The sequence below is a fragment of the Dromiciops gliroides genome, chromosome 3 (genome assembly GCF_019393635.1).
Source record: "Dromiciops gliroides isolate mDroGli1 chromosome 3, mDroGli1.pri, whole genome shotgun sequence".
In the NCBI taxonomy this organism is placed as follows: Eukaryota; Metazoa; Chordata; class Mammalia; order Microbiotheria; family Microbiotheriidae; genus Dromiciops; species Dromiciops gliroides.
Genome location: NC_057863.1, coordinates 317,725,358 through 317,736,817, shown reverse-complemented (window position 1 = coordinate 317,736,817; position 11,460 = coordinate 317,725,358). Strand labels below are relative to the sequence as shown.

At 36.4% G+C, this 11,460-nt stretch overlaps 1 protein-coding gene across 1 annotated transcript; it reads left to right on the top strand.

The window, feature by feature from the left end:
* Positions 1-330: 330 nt before the first annotated feature.
* LOC122747527 (40S ribosomal protein SA-like) lies at positions 331-840 on the top strand. Its single transcript, XM_043993487.1, has one exon. The coding sequence runs from the start codon at positions 331-333 to the stop codon at positions 838-840; it is 510 nt and encodes a 169-aa protein (XP_043849422.1).
* Positions 841-11,460: the final 10,620 nt, after the last annotated feature.

Here is an 11,460-nt window from a genome sequence, read left to right as displayed (position 1 = left end):
GGGAGAGAGGGAGGAATGGAAGGAGGGAGGGAGGATAAACAAAAGAAAATAGGATGGAGGGAAATACACAGTTGGTCATCATAATTATGAATGTGAATGGGATTAGCTCACCTATAAAATGGAAACAGGTAGAAGAATGAATTAGAAACCAGAATCTGACAATATGTTATTTATAAAAGACAAAATTGAAACAGAAGAACACACACACAGAGTTAAAATAAAGATCTAAGGCAGAATCTACTATGCTTCAAATGAAGTTAAAAAAAAAAAAAGGTAGGGGTAGCAATCATGATCTCGGTTTCCCATCATAACTTTAAAAGGAAACTTTCAATGTCTGGAGCCCTGAATGTCTTGCAAATGGAGGAGGAAGATGTCCTCAAATTTCTCACTGCAGGAACCCATTTGGGTGGCACTAATTTGGATTTCAAGATGGAACAATATATCTACAAAAGGAAGAGTGATGGCATCTACATCATCAATTTGAAGAGAACTTGGGAAAAGCTTCTGCTCGCTGCTCACTCCATTGTCGCCATTGTCACCATTGTGAATCCTGCTAATATTAGTGTCATCTCATCTAGGAACACTAGCCAGCAAGCTGTTCTGAAATTTGCTGCTTCCACTGGTGCTACACCTATTGCTGGATGCTTCATCCCGAGCACCTTCACTAATCAGATTCAGGCAGCTTTCAGGGAACCTCGCCTCTTGATAGTTACTGATCCTCAGGCAGATCACCAGCCTCTGACTGAAGCATATTATGTTAACCTCCCAACCATTGCACTGTGCAAAACATATTCCCCACTTTGCTATATGGATTTTGCCATTAATATATCATTAATATGATATGGGACTACACAAGGATAGTGACTCTGAGAATGGAGAGTAAGGAGATATATATACATGGAAAATATACATGTAATATATCATATGCACATATGTAACAAATGCATGTAGATATATGTGTTCAATAGCATACAATATAATACATATGCATGCATGTGCATGTATACATGTGTATATATGTATGTTTATTACCCAGGGAACCCCCATCTTACCAGTCACACCAGGACCTCAGCTTCTAGATATCCAAGTCACTGTTAAATCATGCTATTTGTATATGTATACACATGCACCCAATATATAAACATACTTATATGTATGCATGTATATGCATATATACAAACATACCCATGTGTATTGCACAATATTCATGCATATACATATCTACAGTGTGTTAGTATATACATACATATGTACACATGTGTATACAAAGAGATACAGATTGTAAAAGTACAAATGGCAAGATTTAACAATGGATTAGATATGTAGGATAAGTGGGAGAAGCCTGAAGATAACAGTGAGGTTATGGTCCTGGATGACTAGGAAGATGGAAGTACCTTCATCAACAATAGGAAATTGGAGGGGGGAAGGGGGGTTTAAAGAAAAAAGAAAAATATTTAAAATGCCATTGTTAGTGCTGGCCAATATAACTTTTCAATATTTCTCATTAGTATGTATAGATATGATCAGTAAATACTGAAAATTACTAAAAAAAATTACTAAAAAAACCTATTAAAGCCAAAACATTACAAGTCTTCTTGTACTTCACATCTGTCCAAATTGAGCTAGGCAAGGTACAGGACAAAACATACAGGATCAAGGATTGTAGGTAATAGCTGACTCAATTAACTGTCAAAACAATCAATTTGAAAAAAATAAAATCTGAACAATTTATAATTTTCTTAAAAACTTTCTCCCATGATCTTCTTGTCAGATTAAATTGCAGGGCACTGGAGTTTCTTTGTGTTAAAAATTATTACATTTCTGGGGGGAAAAGCTCTCTCCAAAGGGGCAATTGATACCCTTTTATGGAATAGAGATAGAGAAAAGCAAAAAGACTGCCAGGAAGGCTAGGGATTTAATTAAACACCTACAAAAACCAATGTCAGGAAGCAAAATTCCATCTTTTCAGCAAAGCAGCAGACACATAGAACAATTCGTATTCCTGTTTGGTTGTTGTTCAGGGTACATAAGAAATCCATTGGTTGCCAAGGCCCCTGAATGCTTGTGAAAATCAAGAAAGCACCTAAACTCAAATAATTTTTTTTTAATTGTGTGCCTATTATTACAAAAAAAGAAAACGTCAACCTGAAAAACCTACAATGACAAAAGTGGGGGGCCATAGAGCTCAACTAGTTGTTCAGTTGTCTCATTTTTCATATGAAAAGAAACCGAGACCCACAGAATTGGGTGTCATTGTCCAGTCGTATTGTCGATTAGTTGCAGATGCACAATGATACAGGATCTTTGGATGGTAGAGATGGAAAGGATCTTGGAAATTGCCTAATCCAACCCTTTCATTTTATAGATGGGCAAACCAAAGCCAAAAAGATGGCATATCTTGAGTAGGCATATAGCTATAGATGCATAGCATCACATCAGAAGCAATCTCATTAAGCTCCCTCATTTCTGAGATGAGCAAATGGAAGTCTAGAGAAGGAGAAATGACATTTGCCCAGGTCACATAGGTAATCAGCAGCAGATTTGGGATTTGAACACAGTTCCTCACATTCCGGATTAAACATTTTTGCCACTGCCCCAGACTGTCTCCATAGTTTACAGTATTCTGTCACAGGAAATTTCAAGGAAAAAAATATTTTGTGGAAATGATTTTGCCCCTTTCAATTCAAATCAATTCAGGAGACATTTATGAAATGTCTACCTTCTGTTAGGCTCCAGCTGTTCTAACCTTACCTGAGAGCAGGAGTGTTGCTGGAAAGAAAGAAAGATAAACCCAAGAACCTAATCACCTGCCACATTAAGTTGCAAGCAAGAAGAAACAGAAGTCAATAGGTTGTAACAGGCAGATGTAACAGTTAATGTAGTAACCATTTCCTGCCTGCCCATCTGGCCTCTAAAATTCATTTAAAGAATATAAAATTGAAGCTCCCAAAGGTGAGAGGAATGAAAATGGGACTCATGGTTTATATTTTGGTATTTTATTTATAAATGTGTACGCATGTATAAACTATAGCAAATTTCTTGCCTTTTCAAGGTGGGGGAGCTTAGAAGAGAGGGAGGGAATTTGGAACTCAAAATTTCTAAAATCAGATATTAAAAAGTGTTTTTAGATGTAATTAGAAAAAATAAAATATTTTTAAATGCTCACAGAGAATAGGAAGAAGTTCAGAAGGAAACACAGACAAGCTTAGATCATTTTTTTGTGTGTGAGGCAATTGGGGTTAAGTGACTTGCCCAGGGTCACACAGTTAGTAATTGTCAAGTGTCTGAGACCAGATTTGAACTCGGGTCCTCCTGAATCCAGGGCCAGTGCTTTATTCACTGCTCCACCTAGCTGCTCCAAGCTTAGATCATTTTGAAAGTAACCCATAAAAAATACTTCATATAGATGTGTGTATATATATATGTACACACATATGCATATTTACATGTATGTATACATAATATTTTTAAAAGTTAGCAGTTTAAAATAGGATTCTATATGAAACTGAATTTCTCTTTTGTGTTCTGCTGTGGGTATGAAAATGTTCTTTTTTAGAGTTTAAATCCAGAATCGAAAAAGAAAAATATATAAATATAAATGTGCATAAACATACCCACAGACACATACAAGCACATCCATATGCTTACACTGACAGCAGATCATCAGGGAAGTCAATCATATGATCTGTCCAATCCAAGATCTCTCATAAAAATTACTGGTGAGATTATACAATGCTAGAAAACTCCTTTCAGTCACATTGTATGCAGATCCAGCGGTATAACATGATATTATGAACCTCCTGGGGATATTTCTGAGAGTTTACTGAAGAATAATCAGTCCTCATCACCAGTTGATGGATTCTTAACCATTATTTCCTCTTCTATCTAGTAATTAGATATCCATCAGCTAAAAGTGAATTACAGAGGGCCGCATTACCAGCCAATTATTGTGACAGAGTCATACATAAGACCAAGCTCTCCTGCTATGTGGTAGTGATAGAAATTCTTTGACAAGATCAGAATGTGAATCTGACCCATAAAAAATATTTTGCCAATGTACAATTGTACGTAACAGTTATGTCTCTCTAAAGTTGTCCATAAATAAAGCTACATTCTCCCATCAACTTACCTTATAAAACTGCAGATTTTCTAGAATGGGAAAAATGTTGATGCCTAGTCAAAATGAAGTTTGTTCTTAAAAATGCATCAGATATTTTAAAAATCCTACTTACAAAGTAAAATGGTTAGTTTGAATAAAATACATAGTAATAGCAAGAGCAATACTGGTGACTTTGAGTAGGGTGTAATATAAGCAAGAAATTAATAAGAAGTAATATTATAAAGAAGTGTAAGGGGGCAGCTAGGTGGCACAGTGGATAGAGCACTGGCCCTGAAGTCAGGAGGACCTGAGTTCAAATCTGGCCTCAGACATTTGATACTTACTAGCTGTGTGACTTTGGGCAAATCACTTAACCCTCACTGCCTCACCAAACAAATAAATAGATAGATAGATAATTAAATAAATAAATAAATGAATGAATGAATGAATAAAAAAAGAATAAATAAATGAATGAATGAATGAATACATAGATAAATGAATGAATAAATGAATGAATGAATGGATTAATTTTTAAAAAAATTTTTAAAAATAAAGAAGTTTAAGATCAAAAAAGATGTGCTGTCATAGGGCAAGATTGGGGGATAACTCAGCCTGTGTTCTCTGTGCTCCACTGATATATTTGAAATGTCAAGAGAAACTGAGAAAGATCTCTAGCATGATGAATGGTAGTCAATTTATGGAAGGAACAGAAAGCATGTATGAGGTTTGACCTCTTGAATTTTTTTTTAGATTTATCCAAGGAATGAGATCAGAATTCCATTGGACTCAAGTGGAAAGAATTCTGGTTCTAGAGCCAGAAGACCTCCCTTCAAATTCTACTGATACCTATCTGGGCATGTTGCTTGACCTCTCTCAGTTTACTCATTTAGAAAATTAGGAAGCTGGGCTATCAGGAGTTTTTTATCTTTTAAAGTCATGGATACCCCTTGTAGTCTGGTGTATTCAAAGAAGACATTTTTTCAAGCACAATCAATTTATTAACAAGACTAGCAATTTCCAATAAATGGAGCCAATGGCCTCTCAATGAAAAGACTCAAGTGAGTGCTGACAGGCTCTTTTATAGTAACCTACAAGATAATGGCAAAATCTTGATCAATCTAGGTGTGCCTTCTTCTGATTAGCTTACAAAGTAAAAAGGGAAAAAGCTTCTAAAATGCATAAAATAAAATACATAAGAAAACAAACTGAACTGATTAGATTGAAATAGTTATAAAAGTATTTGGAACCAAAAGCCAATACCATAAATTCCAAGTTACAATCACTTATCTGAAAAGTCTCTGAAGTCCCTTCCAACCCTAGATCTCTGATCCTATGAATATGTAATTAAAGTATTGACTATCATATCATGTCATATCACATCATAAATAATATCTTGAAACTGAAAGGTAATATTACCTTAGAAATTACATTAAGGTAGGGTGATACAACTTGTAGAGTTGCCAATAACTAGATTCCATCTACAGAGAATGAGTTCTGCTCCCTTCTGATCACAACACAGAACCTTTGAAAATCCCCATGCTAGCAAGCTAAAAGCTATTGGCCATGACTCTTATTGTTCTTAATTGATTAATAATTAAATAGAAGATTTTAACTGAGGTTTTTAGTAACTTAGAGGATGTTAACTTTGTTGACCTCTTTGTTTGAAAAAGTCCATGAAATAAAAAAGAAGAAAAGAAAAAAAAGAGGGGAAAAACGTCTATCCTTCCTCAGAGTAAGATATCTGCCTATTATTTCATTAGTATGGGTCTTCCTCCCTCCACGGATAGTGCTCCATCCATTACTCAACTCCATCCTGTCAATTATTTCAAACTTCATATTTTGGTTGGCCCCATAATTATATGAAAGGGCAGGAATGAGGCTGAGCAGGTAGGAAAAACAATGACCTTGAACTCTAGGTCTGGTCTTTGTGTCTTTACCACATCCATTCATCTATATGGAGAGACTCCAAAGGATTTGGAATTGAGAAAAGAAGAAAGGAATAAGCATTTATATAATACCTATTATTGCCATGGCACTGTCTTAAGCATGTTTTACAAATGTTATTTCATTTTATATATTATTTCATTTTATCCTTAAAATGACCCTAGGAAATAGATGCTGTTATGATCTCCATTTCACAGTTAAGGAAACTGAGGCAGAAAGAAGTTAAGTAATTTGTCCAGGATCATACAGCTAGTAACAGTCTGAAGTTGAATTTTAATTCAGATCTTCATAATTCTTGGCCAACATGTTATCCACTGTTCTACTAGCTGTCTATAACTCAAAAGATCCCAGGACGCCAAGGCCCTTAGCAAGGTTAGGTGAATAACTTATATTGATGATAACCAGGTTTAGTCTAGCCTTTAGAGATTAAATTTAGAAGTTATACAGACTGTTCACCTTAAACTAAAGTGAGGTCAACAACTGAAACCCAAGCCCAATAACCAGGAAATTCAGCATAACAATACAGAGTTGAGCTTTAGGGCATTAATTCCTTAGTAAAGATTGCCTGTGAGCTTTCTTCTAAATCATTTGACATCCTAGGAAAGTAATCTTTAGTTTAAGATGAAGGCTACTCTGTAATTTTTTTTTAAAAAGCTTTAGCTATGTGACCCTGAGTAAGTCACGTAATGCCATTGCTTCAAAAAAAAAACCCTTAGAAAAAATCATCTTTGCCTCCAAGACTTTTGTAGGATTTTAGCTCTTTTCTAATGGGACTATTAAAAAGCCTCTTGCTTTGAATGACAAAAGCACAGCAGAAGCTCCTCTCTTCATAATAAAGAGATATTAGGGAGGTGGAGCCTAGATGGCAGAGGAAAGGCATTGACTTGCCTGTGCTCTCCCTAAAACCTCTCCAAATGCCATAAGACAATTCCTGAAGCAGCAGAACCCACAAAAGGGCAGGGTGAAATATTTTTTCCAGCCAAAGACAGCTTAGAAGGTCAACAGGAAAGGCCTGTTACACCTGGGTGAGAATGGAGCCCAGTCCAGCACAGGCCACACCAGCATAGACCCAGACCCTACAAACCAGGAGCAAGCCTTGGGAACCACTGAATCAGTAGCAGCAGTGACTGCTTCTAGAACTCTCAGACCACAGATGGTAAGGGGGATTGGACAATCTGTTAGAAGGAGATTACAGGGGGCCTCTTTGCTATTAATGAGCCAGGACTCTGTTGCTTTGCCCATAATTGGATCCAACTTAAAGTCATTGGTGATTGTCCCAGGACAAGGAGGAGCACTGGCACACTAGAGCTCGTGGCCATAGTGGAGCAGGGACTTTCCTCACAGTTTCAGGGCACAAAAGAGTAGTTGTGGTCTTTCTCAGACCAGAGCACAAGTCAGGAAAGTATTAAATGTAACTCTTCTTAAATCATACCACTTTGGAGAACTTAAAACTTATAGATCCCTGGAGTATCTATGAAAACAGCTGTACAAATTCCCTGAAGCTTGAGACAGTGCACACTCCACCCTGGAATAAGAAGAGCCCCACTTTAACAAAGAGTTAAATGTTAAAAAGTAGGCTGGGGGCAGGGGTGGCAGCTAGGTGACACAGTGGATAAAGCACCAGCCCTAGATTCAGGAGGACTGGAGATCGAATCTGGCCTAAGACACTTGACACTTACTAGCTGTGTGATCCTGGGCAAAGGTAACTTAACCCTAATTGCCCCGCCCTTCCCCCCCCAAAAAGAAGTAGGCTGGGAAATTGAGCAAACAACAGAAAACATTTCTGACCCTAGAAAGTTACTATGGTGGCAAGGAAGGTCAAAACACACCCCGAAAAGAAGATAACAAAGTCAAGGTTTCTACATCCAAAGCCTCCAAGGGAAAAAAAAAAATATTAATCATATCATGGAAAGGCTCAAAAAGGACTTTGAGAGCTAGAGGGAAAATTACAAAGAGAAATGAGAGTTATGCAAGAAAATCTTGAAAAAAGAGTCAATACCTTAGTAAAGGAAACACACACACACACACATACACACACACACACACACACACACACACACACACACACAAAAAAAAAAAAAAAAACTGAAGAAAATAAAACCTTAAAAAAACCAGACTAGGCCAAATGGTAAAAGAGGTACAAAAAGCCAATGAGGAGAAGAATGCCTTGAAAAGCAGAATTGGCCAAATGGAAAAATTCACTGAAGAAAAAAACTCCTTAAAAAGTAAAAGTGGCCAAATGGAAAAGGAGGTACAAAAGCTCACTGAAGAAAATAATTCCTTAAAAATTATAATTGAACAAATGGAAGCTAATGACTTCAGGAGAAATCAAGAAATAATAAAACAAGCAGAGGGTAAAATAGAAATTGAAAGAATCCACTAATTGCCTCCTGAAAGAGATACCAAAATGAAAACTCCAAGGAATATTGTGGCCAAATTCCATAATTATCAGGAAAAGGAGAAAATATTGCAAACATCCAGAAAGAAACAATTCAAGTATCATGGTGCCACAAGATTTAGCAGCTTCTACATTAAAGGATTGGAGGTCTTGAAATATAATATTCCAGAGGGCAAAGGGGCTGGGATTACAACCAAGAATCACCTACCCAGAAAAACTGAGTATAATCCTTCAAGGGGAAATGGGCATTCAATGAAAAAGAGAACTTTTAAGAATTCTTGATGAAAAGACCAGAGCTGAATAGAAAATTTGACTTTCAAATATAAGACTCAAGAGAAGCATATAAAAGTAAGCTAGGTGGTGCAGTGGATAGAGCACAGGCCCTGGAGTCAGGAGTACCTGAGTTCAAATCCAGCCTCAGACACTTAACACTTACTAGCTGTGTGACCCTGGGCAAGTCACTTAACCCCAATTGCCTCACACAAAAAAAGGGACAGGGTGAAAATAGAGAGAATAGAATAAACTGAGAGTGTGAGGGAATAGGATGAAGGGAAATACACTTAGCTATAGTCATTGTGAAAAAATTGAAGCAAGTTTCTTTGATAAAAGCTTCACTTCTCAAACATAGAGAACTGAATCAAATTCATAAAAATAAGAGCCAACTGATATATGATCAAAAGATGTGAACAGTTCTCAGATGAAGTAATCAAAGCTATCTATAGGCACATAAAAATGCTCTAACTCTCTATTTATTAGAGAGATGCAGATCAAAACAATTCTGGGGTACCACTTCATAACTATTAGATTGGCTAATAGGACAGAAGAAGAAAATGACAAATATTTAAGGGGATGGGGGTGGAATGAGACATTAATGTACTGTTGGTGGAGTTGTGAACTGATTTGACCATTCTGTAGAGCAATTTGAAATTATGATCAAAGGGCTATAAAACCATACATACTCTTTGACCTAATATTACCACTATTAGTTCTGTATACAAAAAGAGATAAAAACAAAAAGGAAAAGAACCTATAGGTACAAAAATATTTATAGCACCTCTTTTCTTGTGGCAAAGAATTGGAAATTGAGGGGATGCCAACAACTGGAAAATAGCTGAATAAATGATGGTATGTGATTATGATGGAATGCTATTGCCCTATATGATGAGCACGATACTTTCAGAAAAACCTAGAAAGACTTGCATGAGTTCATACAAAGTGAAATGCACTGCATACAAAGTAGCAGAAATATTGTAATATGATCAGCTGTGAATGACTTGGCTATTCTCAGCAATACAATGATCCAAGATTTATGATCCAAAATGCTATCCATCTGCAGAGAAAGAACTAATGGTGTCTGAATACAGATTGAAGCACAATTTTTTTATTTTTCTTGAGTTTTTGTCTGTTTTCTTCCATAACATGACTAATATGAAAATGTTTTGCATAAATTTACATGCACTATATATATATACATATATATATGTGTATATATATATATAATTATTCACTTTCTCAAGAGTGGGGTGAAGGAGAGAATTTGGAACTCAGACTTTTAAAAATGAATGTTAAGGGCAGCTAGGTGGCTCAGTGAATAAAGCACCAGCCTTGGATTGAGGAGGACCCGAGTTCAAATCCAACCTCAGAAACCTGATACTTACTAGCTTTGTGACCCTGGGCAAGTCACTTAATCCTCATTGACCCACAGAAAAAAAAAGTAAGTTAAAAATTGTTTTTACATGTAATTGGGGTCAGGGGGCATGAGGGACAAAATACTAAATAACCCTTTCCAAAAAGAAGATAGTACCATAATCAAATACTTTAGTCAAAACTTGAAATTTGAAACAGAGAAACTCCTATGCACATGCCAAGTGGTAGAGCCCAGCAGAGCAGTGTCTGGCAGATACTATACATTTTCTGGGGACATGTGGGTGGCACAATGGATAAAACACTGGGCCTGGAGGCATGAAGACCTAAGTTCAAATGTGACCTCAGATACTTACTAGTTATGTGAACATGGACAAGTCACCTAACCCTGTTTGCCTCACTTTCCTCATCTATAAAATGAGCTGGAGAAAGAAATGGCAAATCACTCCAGTGTATTTGCCAAAGAAACACCAAATGGAGTCATGAGGCTTTGGACAGGACTGAAAATGGTTGAATAATAACAACAAGGCATCTTTTTTTTAATTTTATTTTTTTAATAAAAGTATTTTATTATTTTCCAGTTCCATGTAGAGATAGTTTTCAACATTTGTTTTTATAAGATTTCCAATTTCAAATTTTTCTCCCTCCCTCTCCTCTCTCCCCCCCTCCCTTAGACAGTAGGTAATCTGATATAGGTTTTATATACATATATACATATATATGTATATATGTGTATATGTATATATATAATAACAATAAACATATTTCTGCATTAGTCATATTATAAGAGAAGAATCAGAGCAAAAAGGAAAAACCTCAAAAAAGAGAAACAACAGCACCAAAAACGAAAGAAATTGTATGGTTAAATCAGCGTCCATATTCCATGGTTCCTTTTTTTATGCTGGATTTGGAGAGCCTTTTCCATAATAAGTCCTTTGGGACTTTCTTATACTGTTGTATTGGTGAGAAGAATCTAGCCTATCACAGTTGATCAATGCACAATGTTGTTGATACTGTGTACAATGTTCTCTTGGTTCTGCTCATCTCACTCATCCTCAGTTCATGCAAGTCCTTCCAGGTTTTTCTGAAATCTGCCTGCTCATTGTTTCTTATAGTACAGTAGTATTCCATTACTTTCATATACCACAACTAGTTCAGCTATTCCCCAGTTGATGGGCAACCCCTCAATTTCCAATTCCTTGCCACCACAAAAAGAGCAGCTATAAATATTTTTGTACATGTGGGTCCTTTTCCCTTTTCCATTATCTCTTTGGGGAAAAGACCCTAAAGTGGTATTGCTGGGTCAAAGGGTATGCACAGCTTTATACAACAAGGCATCTTGAGGAGACTAGAGAGAAGCAGTCTTGGTGAGGTA